The following is a 22,246-nucleotide window of genomic DNA, read 5'->3' as shown; positions in this document are numbered from 1 at the left end:
TCTGTGCATTAGAACGTTTCAGAGGCGCAGGGGTTGCAAGCGGGTCTTGCGGGACAGCACCGCCACCGGCGGCTGCTGTTCACACGGGCTCCCCCGGCGTCCCCTCTGCCGAGGACAGGACACCGAGCCTGGGCCTGACCCAGCTGCGTGCGTCTTAACACCCTTGGGATGGATGTTGAGCGGAAAACAACAACAAAACCTAAAACAAGTAAGGGGCCCCCTGCCTCACATCCCAGTAGCAGCAGACAGACTGAGAAACGGAGTAATCTGCACATGAGAAAAGAAAACACGACTTCAGCTTCGTGTTTCACAAACTACAGGCAGTGAGGCAACGCCAGACTTCTATGAAATGCAAGCCTATTTCATTCTAAAGGAAGAATCCATTTGCCCTTCAGGAAAGTTCTCCGAGAAGCCTGTGCTTTTCCTGCATTGCAGATCTGGCTTCGTAATTGCATCTTCTCCTGCTTCAACCTTACACTGAGAGACAGCGCTGCAGGAACACTATTTCCTGGCTCTGCTGCAGTTGCGGGGCACTCAGGTTTTGGCATGACACAGCTTTTGCGCTGGTGCCAAACCTCTGTTTTCATGGTGCTGGGCCAGAGGGACCCCTCCTGGGGACCTGCATGGGAGTCCTGGAAGTGCTCCTGGAACGAGGGGTTGACCCAGATGGTGTGGATGGTGTCGTCAGTCCCCTGGGAAGACTGGGACCGCTCTTTGCTTCTTTCATCTTCCCAGTCTTCCTTCTTCACCAGGGCCACTGGTTTGTCCTCTGGCACCTGCAGGAGGGCCCTCCCTGCTTTCAGGCCTGGCTGCTGGCTGGGTCCACGGCACCCACTGAGAACCTTGTGTAGGACTTCACTGACCATGCCCTTGACAATGTCCAACAGAACCACATCATCGGCTGTGGGAGGCAGGTGCCTGGCTCTCTGGCTTGGCTTCCACCTGTGTGCCTGTGCTTCTTGGCCAGCCAGACCCCTCCTGGGGACCTGCATGGGGTCCTGGAATGGGGGGTTGACCCAGATGATGCGGATGGTGTCATCGGTCCTGTGAGAAGACTGGGACCACTCTTTGCTTCTCCCATCTTCCCAGTCTTCCTTCTTCACCAGGACAGCCTTCCTTGCTGCCTCAGTCATCTGGGGGCCAAGTCCCGGGCTCCCAGTGACAACGTTGGCCAGGACCTCATTCACAAGGCACTGGGCTGTTTCTTTCACAGCTGCACATCTGTCCCAGACGTGCCTCCTACTTGCTGTCTCGCCGCCCCTGGGCAGATGGCCAGGCACAGCCCAGGGGCTCAGCTTGCTATGGGGCTGGACAGGTGGGATGCACAGCAGGGGACAGGTGGGCCTGGCCTGCCACATGAGTAACATGTGTCAAACACAGCAAATTAGTGCTCAGTCTAGTATGGAAATAACAAGGATCATATCTCAAAGCACAGCACTTCTCAATCTGATGAACTGCCCCAGAAAGAAACTATTTAAAAACACAAAGACGAAGAAGTATTTATAGGTATAGTCTTAGCTGAGCAGAATATTAAAAATACCATTTACCGTAGTCATAGAGAAATATGATGTGCTGTAACAAAACAGGAAATTGGATGCATTATTTAATAGTTTTCAAACATTGAAGCAGTGCAATTACAGAATTACATTAAGAATACATGACTGCTACTGCAAGGTAGATTTTCATTCATTACTCTTGCAATCTTTCATCTTATGAGTGCATATACTATACATATTCTGATGTTTGTATACTTAGTTGTATTTAGATGTTGGTAAAAGTCTCATAATCCCCAGACAAATTATTATTGCTTAATTTCTGCTATGTGGACTATTTCCTGGTATTTCTGAATCTGAGCTTCAGTGCTATTGTCTGTCAAAACACACTTTACAACAGAAAGGCCACACTTGAAAGCTTGGCCTGTGGGTTACGTACCAATTGAAGCTACAAAATGACTGCTCAGCAAGCACAGCTGGTGTCTGCAGTGTTGACTAATTTATGGAGAAATAAAAACTTGAGGGAAAGAGAAACAGCAACTTGCTGCCTCAGGGTGAGGATATTGCACTATAAGCAAACTCGGACTCTTTTTTTTTTTTTACTAGCAGGGCAGAATGGAAGAATAATTAAATAATTATTAAATCAAAATTCATTGTTGAACAGTTTAAGCCAGAATGAAAACAGGGCTGTTAATCTAAATGTAATAAGCATTCATCACAAAAAAAATGTTTTACCTCTTAAACAAATAATAAAAAGGTATGTAAACCCCGCTAAAGAGATCACACAAACCATGGAGTTAATGTTCAACCCAGGTGTGGATGTGGAAACCCCTGGTGTGTCAGGACAGCTGAAGATAGCAATTTTTTAAACCTCATCTTGAGTCTTGCATGCCAACTGGTTTAGTTTTTTTCTTGCAGACAAAACAATTGACTTCCTAGTTAAAAGTTACATTGTGTATGAAGAGAGCAAACACACTGAATTCTCTCTTACAATTTTTCAAGTTACTTTGAGTTGTATAATACACTAAAATTGCATTAAAAGCAGTTGCTGACAGAAAGATTTGTTCTGAAGTACACAAGCATCTATTGTGAAGCATTCCCTAACTTCAACCACACAACTCCAGACCTCAGTAGGCAAGCCTGGAGACAATTATGTTTTCATTTCTTCCAACAATATTACAGTCCAATCTTTCCCATTTTTATAGCAGAATTAATGAGGTCATTATACATTCCTGGCCCTCTAACACTACTTAAAACATCTCACCATTATTTTGCAAAATTTGAGCACAACCTTCAGGTACAAATTCAGTTAAACTCATACTAACCCTTTGGTTGGCTGGAATTGTTTCTTCTATGTCACCTTAATCTGAAATCAGGGTCCGGTGAGAAAGAACTCCACCTAGTTTCAACTTTTTTTTTTAAACTTATTGAGCTTCATTAATTATAGACTTAAGCTTTTATTCTCTTCATTTTACTCTCAACTTCAGATTTTCTAGCAGTAGTTGGCCTAACTCGATGGAAAGTATTACTTTATTATCAAACACAGGTTGAGTGCATTTGGAAAGGGAGGCTTACAGGAAGGTAGTTTCTTATTTGAGACTTGGGTCACATAAGGACACGTTGATTCTTATCAGGCCATTTCGTAATGGACTTTAGTCCTAATTGAAACTGTCAAGTAAGATTAGACATCACATTTCAGCACGGAAGGCAATATGGTGATCAGAACAGATTCCGTGAGCTAGAACATCAGGCATTTTACATGAAAATACTTCCGCTGAGCTGAGGAAAACGTAATACTACTACTAAAAAGAACCTTTTGCAATTGGGTTTTCTACTTCAAGAAGCAGCCTCTTCTTTAAACCGGCCATGTTGCTGAGAACAGGAATAAAACTGGCTTAGATTTTATTTTTTTTTCTCCTACTATGAAAGTGAGAATTTTTAGCAGGTTGTTCAATACAGACAAGTATTTGATATGTGGAACATTTTGAGGTGTTTGGTTTAGTGTTTGGGTTTTGTTTTTTTTGTTTGTTTGTTCTTAAACTATGTCAATAGAACCCCCCCATGGCACTGGCCTGATTTTAAGATTGATATTGCAGACTTTTCTGAAGGCCTTTACATTGTCACAGTCTTCATTTCTAACTCACCAGGTAACACAAATACCGAACTTCTATAGAAAACAAACTTACCGCATACCGAGGGTAGATCACAAATTTGCAGGCAAGATCAGAAACCATATTCTCATCATGGGAACTCTGAAGATCAGAATCATTTGCAGTGTTGCCAAATTACACTATGGTTACACCTTGTTGTCTTCAGCAGCATCATTCCAATCGGTAACTTTTTTTTTAAGTAACTGTAGGTATATTGTGCTTTAGACTTAGTCACATTTTTCCACCAGACACTCACCTCAACTCAGTCTTGGACATCTGTCTATAGGCATTGTAACCCTTATCTTCCCACTGCACCTGGGACATCTAAGAGAAAAGTGCAGTCAAAAGTGCTTCCCATGAATCCAATCCAAATGCCACCCACATTCATTGCTCTATTTGACGGATTCAAGCAGATAATATACACTTGCAGGTGTTACTTGACCCTAGATTGTCATGGCCTTTCCCCTACAGAGATTTCTCTAAAAAGAGACTTGCATTCTTCAAGGTCTAACATTCATAATTAAAGCAAAACCATGCTGGTTTTGTTTCATTTTGTTTTGTTTTTGTTTTCCTGAACCTGGTTTCCGTACTAGCGTGACCTTGGGAGGCAAAGGCTGTGAAGGATCCTTCACATTCCAGTTATAAGCTGGTAACGCTTCCCTCCGACTCCGCAAAGCACAATCGACAGCTCCCCAAATAGCCTGATGCAGTTAAAAAAAAAAACCTGAGGTAACAATCTGCTTCCTTACAGGTATGTAGATTTTTACAAGAAACCAGAAGGAAGCTGTTCTTGCCCAAGAGAGTTTGTTTGGAGAGCTCTTACATAAGACAAGGACACATCTAGTTCCCTAAATTACTCTCTCCAGGAAAGATTCAGTAATAAGCGAACCCTTATAACAGCAGCACCCTCCAGAAAGTTCATAATATTTCACGCTTTGGGCACTGCCTCAGTTGGGTAAGACTTGGAAAGCACTGAACTTGGAAAGCCGAGGCCTTGATCTTTGTAGGTCTGAACCCTGGTGGCAAACACCTCTGAGGGTGCCACTGAGGAACCAGGTCACAGGTGTTCAGATCCAAATTCAACACATGACACTGAACACCCGGACAGTGACACCTGCCCTGAGATGAGTCAGGCAGGGACTGTGATTTCACCTTTGAAGGCACAACATGTGGGCAATACGTAGGAAATACAAAATCCAAGGTTCTCCACAGTTACCAACATGACATCAAGACAAATGAGTATGAGTGAAGGAACCATTTACAAATTTTACCTAGTATTTTACACTCTTTTAAGCATTTTAGTCTTCTCAGGCACACTGTCTCTTAGGCATATTGCCTGAGAAGTATTTCCTGGAACAAGCTCTCAGAGAAAAAGCTTAATTTTAACAAAAAACCCAGACAGCAATTCTCATCCTGGTGCACTTTATCAAGAAGATAAAGCAGCACTGACATCTGTAGTCAGTAGAAAAACGGCATTGAAAAATATTTTAAGGTAAAGATAGAAAAATACTTTGTTTTTAATTTTGAACACAACCCAAAACCCAGCATTTCCTGCTTGGAAAAGGATAGGGATAATGAATGAAGCAGAATACATTTTCATTTCAAGTGACAAAGTTTAAAAAGAAAAAATATTTAAGAACCAGTAACTTGGAGACATCCCCTTACTTGCTTTCTACATTTTGGACTAGCAACTGCTTCACAAAGCAAATTTAACATTTTGTGTCAGTTTTCCGCCTGGCAATATACAAAGGTACATACCCTTATTCTGTCATTCCAGCAATATACATAGAACACTAAATGAACTCTTAATGTGTTTTGATTATTCAAAGTCCTGTGCTGCCACACTGTACTATGCAAAAAAATTATTATATGGAGTTACAGAAAGCTAGCACACTGGGAACACTGCCTCATTCCACAGTTCATACACTTAACTTGCTGGCTTAAAGACTACACAGTAAAAACAGTCGTGTTTGTGATAAACTTGTGTTGTGTAAAACTGCCTATAGATTAAGCTATTGGACCATGAATAAATAACTTTTTGCGACAAATATGCAATCCCAGAAATACAACTCAAATTGCAATCACACTTAATAAGAACACATATTTTCATCCAGATGAAAATAAATGCATGTTCAAGAACAAAATAAAATCTCTTATTAAACAGTTTGCAGAATTTATTAGGTCTTTTTTAATATGCTCAATACTTTATCAAGCTAGTTGCATATAAAGTGATCTCCACCATATACATTACAATTTTTGTGCATCATCTAAAAAAACAAAACAAAACCTCACCAAAAAGTAGTATTTTACAGGTTGCCGTTAACTTTGAATTAACCTAAAAGTGAACCCTTCTGTGATTTGCTTTAAGACACTAACCTGCACAATGCTGCTAACTGCAATATTTAAATTAGGTTTCACAGCAAGCTCAAACTGCATTTCAATTGGAAGATGTTGCTGCCACCCAGCTTTCGAATTTCTACAGTTTACTGTCTTAACACTGCAAAAATTTAAAGCGATGTTTACTCCAAATAAGGAAAAAGTCTATGACAATTCCTTTACAACAAAGCCTGCTCAGAATACACATGCCTCAAGAAAATCAGGAAACTCCTCCAGTAAAAGAAATTCTGCCAAATTTGTGAATGGAAAAAAAAAAACAAAACAAAAAAAAAACCCCACAAAACTAAAAATAATAATAATTAAAAAATAAGGTTCTTCTTGATTAATGCTTGGAGCTGCTCATAAAAAGCAAAACCAGCAAGCACAATAGGTAAATTGGTATTGGATATGAGTTAAAGCAAATAAAACTAGAAAAAAGCAGATTCTACCTGCAACAAGCATTTCCTAATTTAGAACAAACTTTAAAAGGGACTCACATAGATCATTAACCAATGGGTTTTTTGATAGCTTCATAAGATGCTTGTTTACTGGCCAGGCACATATATTGTAAATATACAAAGAATCCAGAGTGCTGAAATTTACGCAGCACTTAAAGGATATAACATAACAGAGGTGGGTAGGACGCGGGAAAAATATTTAACAACTTCTATAAATATATTAAAATCTCAGCAAGAAATATAAGAGCCCATGCACACGAGACAGTAAATTGAAAAAACATTTAAGACTTCACTTCTCCTTTCAACAGCACTGACACCTGAATTCTGGAAGGTTAACAATTTACAGTATCTTAGAACAGCCTTTCTCCACACAATCTGTATGTACTGAATCATACCGACATTACACAGCACATGAACAAGCAGCAGATGCATCAAGGGAACAGGAGCTATATGCATCATGTGGCCCGCCCAGTTAGAGGCAAATATCAGAAAAATTGTTTCTGACATAGGCAGAGATACAATCAATCTAGCTAATTGTATACCAGTCAAGAGTGAATCCACAGTATGGGAAAGGGGAGCTTTAGATAAAAATTATGTACCCAGCCTCAGAAATGACAGAAGCAGAGACTGATCTTTCAAAAACTGGGTCCATTCTGGACTGGCCTTGATGCACATGCAGTACATTTGTTTTCAGAATGCAAGATTAATTGGGAATGTCTGCACTAGTGTTTCGATTTCCATATTTGTGATGGATAATCAGCAACACAACTCCTAAGAAGAAGCATATGGACCCAACAGTGATATAAGCAATTCCCAGAAAGGGATTTTTGCCTCCCATCCACGAGATGGTGCTTAGGATCATTCTTTTTCGTCCATCAAAACTGTGTACAGGATAATCTGAAAAAAAAATATATAGGAAAACAAGAAGCACATTTCCAAATGTAGCTTTATGTGGTCTGGCACATTACGATTTTGTGTCATTTCACTCAGGTTCCAAATACAAGCTGCTGCCTCTGAAGTGAAAGTGAAAAAGTCAAAAATTTAGCTATTCCTGTAGGCTAAGACTAATCTGGGAACTGTCAGCTACTCCAAGAAAATTGCCACGTTAGGAGATGTTAACCTTTTTTTAAGGGAAGGGTAAGTGCATGATTTTGTGGGGTTTTGACAGCAGTTTCAATAAAGTGAGAGAAATCTAAATTTTAATTCTTGAATATATTTTAGAACAAGATTTTTCTCAGCGAGTTTATATTCATTCAGTTTTACATGTACTCCCCTCAATTTTGCAGCAAAGGAAAATACTGCAGTAGCTATTTTAAATTTATCATTAAGTGCTTTTAAATTTTAAGAATTCAGTAACTATGACAACCCTCCTCTTCTAGTCTCCTACACTTCTAGCTAGTCTTTAGTTTGTCCAAAATAGAATGACAGACCTTCCTACCTGATCTGCAGTGCTGGCATTTTTCTAACCTCCAAAGTCAGTCTGCCCTTGATTGTCATTACATCCTTAAGTTAAAGTTCTCAAATTTCTAGGCTATCAGCTACCTCTTTTCCTTCCTTTTTCCTAGGCTTCTCTCAATTCCTTTATAGCACCCAAGCAATCCGATTTCCCTCTCACTATGAAGCTCCTAATTTAATTGTATACACAAATTTGAATAATTGCACAGCAGAGCAGGCTGCTATGGAGCAAGTCCATAAGTAGAAAGTAATCTGACAACAATATGTGAATCCAAAAAGGACCCAAAGAAGGGCCCAAACTCCTCCTGAATGAACGTTAATTCCTGCACCCATGAAAAGTGTCTCTCCCAGATGATCAATATTCTTCAGTGTCAATGCAATAACTATGCGTCCATAGGAAAGCACAGGAAGGCAAAGACTTAGTAGTGCATATACTGATGAGTAAAAATGCACACTGCAAATTGGCACATTATCAACCTAAGGGTAAAGAAAGTGTGCCTATATATAATATTTTGCAGAAACTAGAACTTGGCTAACGCTCCCATCCACAGACTTCAGCCTCTGTTCTACATGAGGCAGCTAGTAGAGACCACAAGGACCCATACACCTGTGAGAATTCAAGTTAAGTGTACACAGAAGACACTGGTGTCCTCTAAAATTTACCTACTAGGTAAATTCTACACTGAAACCTTCCCTAGGATAAACATCTCCATCATTTCCTCACAAAGACCTCCTCTAAAGAGGAATTGTTTTTTAGTTGTTTTTTACTGAACTGAATGCTTTCATCGTGGTTTAAAAATGGCTTTGTATATGAACTTCAAAATAGCTTAAGAATGGTATGATTAAAACTGCACTTTACACTAAAGAGTGTAAGTCTAATCCAGTCATTTCATTTATCAAGGTTAAAAACCAGACTGGATTTCACGTCCTAACAGCCACACACAATTCTATAAAAAACTACACAGAAGTACAAGATGGTAGTTATTCCACCCAGTCCTCACTACCAGTCTTCAACAACAGCTCAATACCATCTTTTTTTTTTTTAGACATGGTAAGAAAAAAAGCTAGTTCAATTTGAACTTGCACAAGTATATGCCTGCATAATCCAGCTAAGGTCCTTAGCTACTTTCAAAGGTTTTTCAAAGGATACTGTATCCGATATGCAAAGAATATTTTCCAGCCTGCAAGGTAGGCTGTAAATTATTCTTCCTTTCAATGAGACGATATAGCTTGCGAAATGTTGGCAGAGCCGCAGTACGCATCCACACAATGAAGTCTTCATTGATAAAGCCATTGTTGTCAGGCTCTGTGTCCAGCATATAGACTGGCTTGGGCCAGTTTACAGGTTTTGTTGTGCCTAGAATTAAACAAAAAAAAAATTAAGTATTTCAAATACAGGACTAAATAACACATCGGCTCATCAAAATTCATTCTAAGATTACACACCAAAAAATTACTTCTAAACGGTATGGACAGGTTGGCTTGCTATTATTGCAAGACACCAGGCTGTTTAACAACTTTTTATTTTGCAGCTTAATTTGTAGTGCATGTCCTTTTATTCTGGACAGCACTGTCTATTCATTTAAACAAATTTGCCTCCTCTACACATTTATATAGCTAGAAAGTTTTGTCTCAAAACATTACTCTAGTGAGATAGTTCTCCATGATGATGATAGTTCTTCTGCAGACCTGTGAAGAGTTTAACTACACTTCCTGGGCCACGAGCAAATAAAATTATGTATGACATTTTCGATGATGCCATATAAATGCTTTTGCTAGTTTTATTAGAAATACAATTCTACACTGTATTAGTATCTGCTTTTCCAAGGGTAGCATCACGTTGGTAACACATAATTTGGCTGTGACTAAGCAAGAAATTGACCATCAGGTTAAACCTGAAATTATTAGATACCTTGCATAAACACACCCACACACTGTAGAGCCCTGAGGAAGATTATTTTCAGACACTGGTGGCCAAAGAAAACCTTGATTTACCAAACTGCATTTAACCTAACAAATGAAATAAATCTGTCACTTCTAACCACAAAATCAGGTTTTTAGAAAACTTTGTAGAAACATTTAAATGAAGAGTTTGATTAAACAACTGCAAGATATTTTTTCAAGTTAAATCCAAGCATTATAGCAGTTGTACTGGTTTTGGCTGGGATAGAGTTAAACTTCATAGTAGCTTGTATCCTGCTATGTTCTGGATTTGTGATGAAAATAGTGTTGATAGCACGCTGATGTTTTAGTTATTGCTGAGCAGTGCTTACACAGCCTCAAGGCCTTTTCTACTCCTCACAACACCCCACCAGCAAGGAGGCTGGGGGTGCACAAGAAGCTGGGAGTGGACACAGCCGGGACAGCCGACCCCAGGGATATTCTACACCATATGAGTCACGCTCAATAATAAAACAGGGCAGGCAGAGGTAAGCAGCGGCTGCCGCTGCTTGGCGAGTTGGCTTTTCTTTTTTATTTTTTTTTTCCTTACAACGTTGTTTTTTAATTATTAAACAGTCTTTATCTCAACCTACAAGTTTTCTCACTTTTACCCTTCCAATTCTCCCCCGCATCCCATTCAGATGGAGCAGCTGTGTGGTGCTTAGTTGGCAACCGGGGTTAAATCACAAAAACAGTGCAGCTATTAGGCTTCTCTCAGTATTTAAGGTGGAAAACAAATATTAAAAAACCAACCAAAAAAACCAAGCAAAAACCCCCAAACAACCAAACAAAAAACAGCAACAAATTAATGATTACAGTAAAGGTAAAACCCAAACACTTCCATGTGAAATTTGCAGCTTTCATTTTTTAAAGACAACCTTTGTAAATAGCAGAGTAGTCCTTAGGTTGGATTTCTTCAGAGAACCACAGTATTTTTAATTAGCATGTTCACTCAAAGGCTGTCAGTCAGGTAAAACTTACTGGAATCAAAATGTGTTTGAAGTGGTTTGTTCTTAAAATTTCACATATTTCCTTTTTTTTTTTTTTTTTTACCTTGGAAAAGTGCCGTTAAGTTATTTCCATCTCCTGTAGGATTCCTGAACTTTACATTTTTATCTGTCCACCATGCAATGCCTTTTTTAATCAGAGTAATAGGAGTCTTTGTGTCATTATCAATGCGGTATAATTCCAGTGTATCTAAGGAGAAAATCAAATTAGAAAACCAGCTGGAGAAACTTTCATTAGACAGATGATCCTGATAGGCAGTGAAACAATTATCTCCAGGAGAAACAAAACAAAAAACTGGACCAGGCATTTATTAACTGCCTGCCATAATCACAAGCTGTTCTGTAAGAGTACATTAGATAGTAGCGTGTTATCCACATATGATATCTATATGTCTACTCCAGAGCAATAACAGCTTTTCACAACAGGTATTTCCATCCTTTGTACACTATCAGGTTAAATGAATTTTGATAGCAATTTTGAAAAAAAAAAGCAACAGCAGTACAAGATATTTTATTCTGAGCAATGAAAATGTGTTAATTCAAAACAAATAAGCCCATGATGTCTTTACTCAAAACAATTTGCAATACAACACAAAACATACACTAAAGCACAAAAACATCTAAGTGATAACTTAAAATTCTGTTACCATACCATTAAACATACTGTTGGCAATAGCTCCACAAGGAGCAATGGGTTTGTCCTCATTTGTGCGGTAAGGCTCACATTCCTTACTTGGGTTCTGACAGTTAGAAAGAAAAAAGAGAGATGAGTCTGTGCTACTTTATCCAACTAACCTGCTTTTTACTACAATACCTCGATAATGTGTTCATCTTAAATGTACCACAAAGTAATCTTTTTGCAAGTCAGGTTATTTACAAATACTTCAGCATTCAATACTAGTTAGCATGATTGATTTTTCTTTTACAAGCAGGAATAAAATCTAAATAAAACATTAAGTCAGAATACCATCACGGTCGTACTAAAAATAAGGCTTTTCTTGGAAGTTATTGGAACTTTTATCTTTTAATAGAAACAGTTTTCCAACATGAAGGACTCAAACATTCTTTCATTAAAGTGTTTGTTTTTCTTTTGTTGTTTTTTTTTTGTTGTTTTTGGTTTTTTTTTAAAGTATGGATCAGTGTTATAGAAAGAGGATAATAAGAAACCAAGTGTAACATAAAACACCAAAGACTGCAAGAACTCCAACAGCATGTCAAAAATGCAAGCAGAAAAAGGCCCCACCAAACCCTGTGTCAGTCATCAGATATAAATAACCTCATGAGACGGTCTCCTTCACAGGTAAAAAGGGAGAATCATTCTTGCTGGAGCAAGAACACAACTGTATTTCCACTCCTCATAAAAATTACAAGAAGGATTGGTCTGGCCCTAAACATTACACAGCGGCTTGAACAGAGTACACAATACTGATATTTTCCAGTATCACTGATGTTCGGTATTGAACCAGAGTCAACAAAAAGAGATGCATTTAGCTGCAATATACCAAATAATATTTTAAATGGAAAACAAGAGCTTCAGACTGTACGGATATAGATAGATACTACTGACTGAAAATAACAAGACAGTTTAAAATTATTCAAATTGGAGAAGTGATTGAAATATTGCATTGCTGTGTGCTTAATGAAATGACTAACATGAAATTTTATAGCATTTTACACAGTTATTTTCTGTAAACAAAATAAGAATTCCTTATGGACTGTCTTCTGTTATGCAAAAATTCTAGTACCTCATTACTATTAAACTAAATACTCTGCTATGTGGCAATTTATGCACTCATAAGAAGTTAGTTGCTTATTAATATCCAAGCACGAATACCTACAAGTAGTGAACTGTTATCTCCATTTAGCTGGCTGTCATCTCGAGATTTCACATAACGACGATGGTTTTGATAGAAGTTGGAAAGTCCGTAATACATGAATACATTGCTCTACAAGAAGCAACACGAGGCAAGAGGGCTTTTCATTCACACAAAGAACAGATCAATAAAACATACAGACACAAAAGTTTTAGCTGCTTAAACTCTGTGTTTACTTTACATTCACAAAATAGGAGCCTCAAGCCTGTCTTCACCCTGAGTACTGTCCTAACGTAAGCTGCCATCCTGAAGTCACAAAGTATCAACATGCAATAAACTATCACAATTATATTCACCAGCACTAATCCCAACATCTATCCTGTCTGATATTAAGCACATAAGCCTCATTATTTGGCTCCAATTTGTCAGAAAGCACTTTTCTGGTATTTCCAATTCTTGAATTCTGAGGTTCTCTAAAATCATGCAGGACTAGCAGTTCTACTCGCCAACTATATGAGAGATACTGTAAATCTAACGGTGTAAAACATAAGCATGCCATTTAATCTTGTACATTTCCAGATAAACAGAGGCATTAAAAACCATCTCACATCTGCTGCTGAAAGGCACACAAAGATCAGGTCCAAGTTCATAGGAAAACTAGAAATAGTTCTTTAAAATAGAAAAAAAATGAAGTGATACAGCTTTCCTATTAGTTATGAAATAAACAATATAAACTGTTCTAATTTCACTTTGCATACAGTGTAGCATACCTCAAATGAATGTTCCAGTGTGAAATTGATGATGCAAGTACAAGGTGGTGTGCTGTCCCAGGACACATTTAAACACTTGTTGCAGGGACTAGAAGGCTCTGTTCCTGTATAGTCAATCTATAACAGAAATTAAAAAAAAAAAAAAAAAAAAGAAGTTATTAATTTACAATGGGAGAGTAAAGAAAATTGATTAATAAGCCAGAGAGTTGAAGTGGCATTTGTTTTGCAGTCTTAATACACCTCAACTCCAAAAGCCCATTCAGGCCTATTTGATGATCTCAAGAGGTCCCTTCTAACCTAAATGATGTTGTGATTTTATCTATATGCTTGACTTCAGCCTCAAACAAATTAAATATTGAGGTGGGCCATTACTGCTGAGGGAAAATGAAACAAAACACACACCAAAAGACAAACAGCAAATACTCCAGACAACACGATGCTTCCGCGCGCGCACACACACACACACACACTATATGACAAGCAGATCTGAGCTTTTACATGCTTTCCAGAGAGACTGAAGTTTAGATATTTAATAAAAAATGTTTGCATTAGAAAATTTGCTTTGTTGATCATTTTTAGTATAGTCAGAAAACTAAAACAAAAACAAACAAAAACAACAACAACAACAACAAAAATCACTTAATGCCCAAGAACTCTCCTAAAATAGGCAAGGTGAGGACACTAATATTTTTTTGCCAGGCATGGAAAAATACCAGTAGATGGACACAAAAGATGATCAGTGTTGATCTGCCTTATACAATATTCTCTCTCTTTTAATAATGTAGCTCAAAAACAAGCCAGTATTTGAAATCTGTACATACAGGCTACCTGGACAGTATGCATAATATACCCCGAGCAGCCATGAGCTCACCCTATGGCCCAAGCCAACTGAAGTCGCCTCACCACATCAGCTCGCTCACTCTCATGTATTGCTTCAGCATGTGAATGGCAGGAAATAACTTGGGCTTAGCAGATGAACTGCAAGTGTAGAAGGAGAAAGCGTCCACCTGCCTACAAACTATGTACTTCTACACTTACTATGAACCTCCTATTTATCATTTAGACTCAGACTGGTGCAACATACACCAAGTTATGGCACACAGTTCAACAGCAGTATCATTTAAACTACAAGAACTACACAGTTTTATGAAAGGCTGCTGCAAATGGTTTGCCCTGATTTACGCTTGTAGTGAAAAGCATTATCAAGAATTAAGAGGGATCTATGATCTGTCTTAATACCTGTATTAAGGTTAACTAAAACAAACATGCAGTTTCAAAGTTTAGGGAACAAACGAAGCCTATTTCCCTCTGGATCTTCTTCAAGGTCTCTCTTCCTGCCATTTCTTTGATATCTATTAAGCTGCAGCCCTTTCCTCAGCACTTTCATTAGTATCTGCTCTGCTGCCAGATTTCTGACAGATGAGCCCTATACCCTAATGAGCCCAGCTGAAACAAGTCAGCTCCAGAAGCTATTAGCTAGCGGAGAGAGGATCACATAATCTTTGCTTCCTTCATTGAACGACATTGAGTTTATGCTGATCTAGAAATAGCACTACTGCAGCAGTCCTGTTTAGCTACAGCAGACAGACCACCACAGCTCGCAACAAACATCTCATTTGTTCAAGGCTTACCCCATGGGTTCTTTTTCCTGTTAAAGTAAGCTTAAGTAAAAATTTCCTTTAGAAAGAACTTCCACCTGCATATCCTGAGCTAGTTAGTTCTCCAATGTGTGGAAAAGTTTCAGATCAAGGACAAACTCAAATACTCTGAGTTTGCAAAATATCTAAAACCTTTAGTTTTAAAAAGATAATCAACTAAATTCTGTGGAGCATGAAACTGATGTATATTGAAACAGAACCATGACTTTGATGACTGCTATCAGCTTCAGTGCTATCCAAAAACTTTCCTGTACAGCAGCTATCAATACAAGTGTTTTATTTCTGCATCCACATCTACAGGTCACATTCAACAGAGAGCTTATTTAAAGGGATGGACGTATCTGTCTTCACCTCTTGACAAAGTGAAGCAAACCGAGAACTGAAGGACCGACTTTGGGGTCCATGGCAGGAACCTGCCTGACTCACTGTTCTATCCCCAGGATCAACCAGCAGCTGAGCAAGACAAAACCAGACAGAGTGTCCTCCCCAACAACCCTTGATCAGTGGATATATACAAGTTACCCATCACCAACAGCTTTCCAGGCTGTTGATGTCTTTCTCAGTTGATTTACATGTCCACAGTATAGAAATAACGTAACTATTGCATATACATGTTCTCAAAACCATTTAGGATTTTGTAGACTTCATACACTGTCACATATTTATCCTACTCTGCTTGCCCACTTGTTGTATAAAAGGCATCCATAACTCTGGTCCTCTCTGCTATCCCTCTCTGTAGGTTTTATTAAGTTCTGTATAATTTTTGAGAGAGAGCTACCAGAGCTGCACACAACACTGCAGATGTATGCAACAGTGATCTATTTTCTTTCAGTTCTTTATTCCTAGTCATGTCTTGAAGTCTATCTGGCTTTTTAACTATGATTATGCTTTTCACAGCAGCAGTCAGAGCACAAAGATCTCTTTCCTACACAATGGTTTGGATATTCCACAATTTTTATCATATATTAATATGGTCTGTCAATGCTTCTTATCCGTTCAAAAATAAAAATAAAATCAGGAAACACAGAACCCTCTCACTCTTTAGTAACAGGGCCAAAAGACACATTTACACAGCCAATTCTCATTTTCTACTCAACTGAACTGTTTTCACGATAGACACAAGATAAATGGCTGTTTACATCCTTTGAAACAGCAAGAAAATTCTAGAGAAAAACCAACGCAAAACTCCCTGTAATTCTAGTACACTTAAGCTGTTGGAAATCTTCCACTTTTGGATTCAAGAGAGCTTATAAAGGAAATCAATGGAAAAGACTCAGTCTTTGCACCTGTACGAGAGCAGCACAGTTCACAGAGATGGTAATGGCTGCAATATCTAGTTCCAGGCAAGGGTGATTTGAACTGTACATAAGTATGTATTTCAGGGCCATAAATTATACATACTACTCAATTACAATACACTAAGTTTACAGGCAGCTATATATATATATGCACAGACACACTTAATAAGTATGCTATTGTCTAGGAGGTAGGTGTAAATAACTACCTCTGCTTCCTTCCCCGATTACATGTTTAAAAGAGCTTAGTCACTGTACCCAACTTCTAGATGTCTTGTCTCCCAGAGCTAATTTTACAGCTATTTGTAAATAACATTTGGAGGTTACTAACAAAAGCCAACATACTAAGCAGGGACGTATCTCAGCTAAGCATACGGGTGATAGCAGTGTGTGAAACTGCATCCCTCACTGGTGTTCAGAGCATAAATGGTAGGCCATGAAATGCTTCATCTGCATGTTGTTGCTGCAGTTGTACAGTTTGATTTAAACCTTTTTTTTCAAAATTCAGCTGTCTTTAGAATTATAAACTCACTCACAGAAGTTCTACATTATAACACTTGATAAAACAAGAATGAGGACCAGAGAACAGAACCCAAGTTTCCTCATTCTTACCTGCATAACTGGACTGTCTGATCATACTCTCAGAATTCAAGAACTCTGTCCCTTACAAAAATCTAATGATCTCACATGTGAGAGCTTCACACAGGGTGGATGGTACAAGAGCAAACCCACACAGTAAAATAAACAAACAAAACCCTTTCCAATCCTGAATACCTTGAAATTAGAAAGGGTGGAAAGGCCAGCACCTACCGACTGGTTTCCAAATATAAATGGCTATTACTGTTTTGCATATGCAATCTGATTGTGTAGGGGAGCATCAGTTAGTCTCCCAGCTCACCTATGGATTTTTGTACTACATGTCAGGTGGGAACAGCTAGTTTTTGGCTCCTATTGGAGCTTATCAGGAGTACCTGATTGAGCTGCTAAGCAACAATAGTATATAAAATTCTGTATATGCATCCAGCAGCAATACAGGCACAAGAAGTCGCTTACATATTCGAACTCATGAAACTCTGATGCATTTCCTGTCCCTATAGATCAACACAGATCCAGTTGTAATGAAAAAAGGAGAAGTATTTATCCAATTATATTTACCTTACAATCATTATGATCTAGAACTCTGTATTACTTTACTATGGAAATGGCTATTTTAAATGCAACTGTCAAAAAATCGAAGTTAGCAAAGATTTTTTTTTTACTTTTCTCTCCCTGTTGAAAACACATGATTGTATTTACCTTAAATATGACTATAATATGACAATTTAAAAGTCTGCGTGCCCATCACAATTTGGCAATGTTCTCTGCGGCACTTGTGTCAATTTTCAGATGTTCTGCATGCCCTCAAACCTTGACAGAAGAAGCAACTGCTTTCTGAAAATATGCTTACATATAACATTTGGACACTGTAAAATACACTTCAGCTTTGTTTTTTTTCCACTTCTGCTTTTCTCCTTGACCTGAATTTTAGTTCTTAACATAAGAGGAAGGTGAACCTTAAGTTGGTTTTATTATAAGATTGTTTGCATTTTAACAGAAATATGAAAATATAACACAATTCGTTGTCTGCATCAGGATTTCTTTATTTAATCGGGCTTCAATGCCACATTGCTGCCACTAGCCAAGCCACTGTCTTAAACACTACTTATATGAAAGTGACAGCTTAGTCTGATAACTAGAATAATTTGTTCCATAACACATTAGAATTCAAAATTTCACCAATACAGCAATTCAACATAAAATGACACTTTTTTTTCCTACGATCAATCTTGGTTGCATTAGCTCACTGAAATCAATCATAGCTGACAACTTGCTTTTCAAGGTTGTCCCTGAGCCCTTTAGGTTGTTTCACAGAATCACAGAATGTTAGGGATTGGAAGGGACCTCAAAAGATCAGCTAGACCAGTCCCCCTGTTTCCTCACAAGACACAGTAACCGTTAGCAAATGGACCTGACTGTGATATATAGTTTACTTTTCAGTTTATGCTTAGCAACTTTTTACAGCAGTGGTGTGGTTAATTATCAGATGTAAATGACTCCGTTTTTGTAAGTGTAGTTAGAAAAAGCCACACTCTTCCATCTTTGTTTCTAAGTTTAGCTGGAACACCCTGATCTCCCACAGAGCATCTAAAACATTAAATCATTATTGCACATAAAAATTATAATACAGAGTTTTGTCTTGAAACTGCAATTACTTTAGAACATTTAGAGATTTATAACACATTGTCACAAGCTGTCACAGAATCACAGAATGTTAGGGATTGGAAGGGACCTTGAAACTTCATCTAGTCCAATCCCCCTGCCGGAGCAGGAACACCCAGATGAGGTTACACAGGAAGATATCCAGGCAGGTTTTGAATATCTCCAGAGAAGGAGACTCCACAACCTCCCTGGGCAGCCTGTTCCAGTGCTCCGTCATCCTCACTGTGAAGAAGTTTCTTTTCATATTTAAGTGGAACCTCCTGTGTTTCAGTTTGTATCCATTTCCCCTTGTCCTATCATTGGTTGTCACCAAGAAGAACCTGGCTCCATCCTCCTGACACTCACCCTTTACATATTAATAAACATATAAAACATTACTGAGGTCACCCTATCCCAGAGGTGATGCACGTATATTCTGTACTACCGAGAACAAAACTTCCATTGGGCTGTGCTGATCAACTAAAAAACACTGGCATTAACTTCCCTGGCAGTTCGCTCAGGGCCACCGGCAAAGCTGACAGGAGGATACAATCTATGCGGAGGATACTCTGTAAACTCAACCCCAACTCAGGGTAACGGATGGCTGGTTCGTTAAAGAGCACAAACGTTAAACTGCACTGGAGCAGTCAGGACGAGGTGCCCGTTCACCACGGCACCCACGTACGCCGCTCCCCCCCTCATCGAGCGCGGGCAGGAAGAGCCGGCGGCGGGTTTCGCAAGGAGGAGCAGCCGCCCACGGGCAGGCGGCACCAACACCGCTGGACCGGCCCGGCGCCCCCCGATCGGCCTCTGGGGGTCTCCAAGCCGCCGCCGCGCCCGGACACATGGCCGGGCCCCGGCACCCGCCGGCGGGAGGAGCCCGTGTGTCCCCCGCCCACGCACCTCGTACTCGCGGATGTTGTTGGAGGTGACGAAGATGCCGATGCCGATGGGGATGAAGATTAGGCCAATGATGAAAAAGGCCGGCAGCACCGTGCCCGCTGTCAGGATGGGCTGCCAGGCCGGTAGCCGCTGCTGCTTGAACGCCGTGTTGTCGGGCTTGCGGGTCTTCACGGCCCCGCCGCTGCCGCCGCCCACCGCCCCGCCGCCCGGCACCCCGACGCCGCCCGAGGGGTGTCCGTCCGCCTCATCCTTGGCGCTGTAGTTCACCGCCATGGTGCCTCCCCGGCCCGGCCCGCTGCCACCGGCGCGGCCGGCGACACAGCGAGCCCCGCGTCACCGGCCCCTCCCGCCCGGCACGTGACTGACGCCGCCGCGCCTGCGCACTCGGCCGCGGCTGGAGGGAGGTGGCGGGCGCGCGGCTGATGACGCAGACCTAGCCACGCCCCACCGCCCCTGGTGACGAGGTCTGCCGCGACCATATTGCGCATGCGTAGAAATGTGGGGGCGCGGGCGCCGGAGAGGCTGAGCTGCGCCTGCGCGCTTCCCTGCTGCCTGCCGGCCTGAGGCGGGGTTATGGAGCGCATGCGCAGTGCGGCCCGGCGCGCCCCGGGCAGGAGGGGAGGGGTGTGTTCACTCCCCTGCGCTCAGTGCGGCGCTCACGGGCAGCCGGTGCCACTGAGGGGCCGAGGCTGCGAGGCCTACCCTGCTGCCCCGCGCCGTGGGCGGAAATATCGCGTCACTTCCTTTCTCACTCGCCATTTTCCCGCGGCGCGGGTCCTGCTGGGACGGTCGTGTCCCGGCCGGCACACATATCCCTTCCCGAGGGGGCGGCCTGGCCCGGCCCGGCCCGGCTCAGTCCCCTGTGCCCCGGCAGGGTCCTCTCCATAAAGCCTTGCTGCTGCTGCGGGGCTCTGGCTCCCTGTTCCGCAGACCCGGAGGCCAGCTTGGTCCGCGACCGCCACCTCTGAGCAGAGAACCCCGAGCCTGGGGCCGTGTCAACCCCGCTCAGTGCTTCAGGGGGAGCCCTCCCACCACATCTCGTCTTCCCACTGCCTCAGACCGGGGCTGCTGGATAAAAGCATCCATTGGATTACAAATGGAGACGTTAACTCACCCTTCCTGCCCTCATAAAGAGGAACAGCATCAGTGCTGCTGCGAAGATGTAATAACATAGGTCAAACAGTGGTAGCACAAGGGGCAATGGGTATAAACTGGAACACAAGAGGTTCTACTTAGATATGAGAAGAAACTTCTTTTCAGTGAGGGTGACAGACGCTGGAACAGGCTGCCCAGGGAGGTTGTGGAGTCTCCTACTCTGGAGACATTCAAAACTCGCCTGGACACCTTCCTGAGTAACCTCGTCTAGGTGTTCCTGCTCTGGTGGGGGGATTGGTCTAGATGATCTTTCGAGGTCCCTTCCAATCCCTGTCATTCTGTGATTTCTCAGCGAAGCTAAAAGAGCTTTAATGAAGCTATTAATATGAACCATCACTTTTGGGAGTTGTTTTCTGCTATATTCGTGCTCTGTTATCAGGAACTGTGTGGGTCTGTGCTGTCAGAGTTGTTACTTTTTATTCCCCTTAGGAGCTAATCCAGTTTCTATTCTCTAAATAGGCACCTTGTGGAAAGCAGTGCAGTGGTGTGTATTTGTATCCCAGAATACTTTATTGAGCATTGCTCAAGTCGATGCAACAAGTCCATATTTCTCACTGTACTGGCACTTTTACATTTAAAGTTAGTTTTGTGAGGACACTGTTGTCCTTCCTATATAGAGTGTAGCCAAAATCCACTTTCAAGGAAGTATTTATGTATTTGCTTGATTCATAGGAAAAAAAATAATTAAAACTATTTAATTAAATAATTTTAGAAGCATGTAATCTAGTGTAAGACTTTTCAGCTGCCTGTGGAACAGTTTCCCTAAAATAAATGTTTTTTCGTTCTCTGAACAATCCAAAGTATCAACAAAGACCACTGGGGGGAGCAAATGACCTGTGCAAATGTGGTCTCTCTGTGGAGGCAGACCAACCTCTCTTAGCAGACAGTATAGGAAATAGGGACAGTTAAGCATGTAAATTTTAAAAATTAATTTGGTGCCTAAATGTATAGGGTTCAACAATTAATTGTAATCTTTGTAGCATCTGTGCTAAAGCTACTTTTCTAATTTATCCTTTCCATTATCTTATGTGCCTTACTTTTTGCCATCATTCCCCCTAGCTAAGCCCCTTATCCCTATTATCACCCTTTTCTTTATTAGCTCTTGTTTTCAATTACCAGCTTCAGCTCAAGTAACTTTTAGTCCCACAGCCTCACAGTGAGGTGCAGCCTAGGATCCCAAGGGAACGAGGCTGCTTAGAAACCTGTGCTGTGAGGTGGCAAGACATTTCTCCAGCAGTGGGCTAACCAATGGGCAATATTGGGAAGTCGGGAACCTCATGCTGCCAGGTATGAGAGAACTGGCAAGAAAGGGCATGTTAAATTTGTGGGGGAAACTGTTCCGCAGTGGTTAAGCTGGGCACAGGCTCTGTCAGCTGTTGGGGAACAGCCACAGCAGTGATGCTGCGGGCCATGGTAGTGGATCACTGATGCAGTACTGTCATTTGTGTGAAATGGGCAGGAGAACAGCACACTGCTTCGTAGAGGATCTTGCAGAGGCACACTCAGTCAAGCAAACACAGGTGGATGTGAAAG

The 22,246-nt window shown here is 40.9% G+C and overlaps 1 protein-coding gene across 1 annotated transcript; it reads right to left on the bottom strand.

The window, feature by feature from the left end:
- Positions 1-5,792: 5,792 nt before the first annotated feature.
- TMEM30A (transmembrane protein 30A) lies at positions 5,793-19,925 on the bottom strand. The gene is made up of 7 exons (XM_082047306.1): positions 19,559-19,925; positions 13,465-13,581; positions 12,719-12,826; positions 11,533-11,620; positions 10,927-11,070; positions 9,083-9,289; positions 5,793-7,374 (listed from the first exon to the last, which is right to left on the bottom strand). The coding sequence occupies exons 1-7, from the start codon at positions 19,829-19,831 to the stop codon at positions 7,181-7,183; spliced, it is 1,131 nt and encodes a 376-aa protein (XP_081903432.1). The 5' UTR covers positions 19,832-19,925; the 3' UTR covers positions 5,793-7,180.
- Between the last annotated feature and the right edge of the window lie 2,321 nt (positions 19,926-22,246).

Source organism: Streptopelia decaocto, assembly GCF_964273445.1.
Source record: "Streptopelia decaocto genome assembly, chromosome: 3".
Classification (NCBI taxonomy): domain Eukaryota; kingdom Metazoa; phylum Chordata; class Aves; order Columbiformes; family Columbidae; genus Streptopelia; species Streptopelia decaocto.
This window is presented reverse-complemented; position numbering and strand designations above follow the sequence as displayed.

Excerpts from the sequence above, each read along its gene's own strand:
- TMEM30A (XM_082047306.1), bottom strand. The coding sequence starts at position 19,831 with ATGGCGGTGAACTACAGCGCCAAGGATGAGGCGGACGGACACCCCTCG. Across the intron at positions 12,827-13,464 it reads CACTGGAACATTCATTTGAG|AGCAATGTATTCATGTATTA; the intron begins GTATGCTACACT and ends TGCTTCTTGTAG. Across the intron at positions 7,375-9,082 it reads TTCTTTGCATATCGGATACA|ATTATCCTGTACACAGTTTT; the intron begins GTATCCTTTGAA and ends TTTTTTTTTCAG.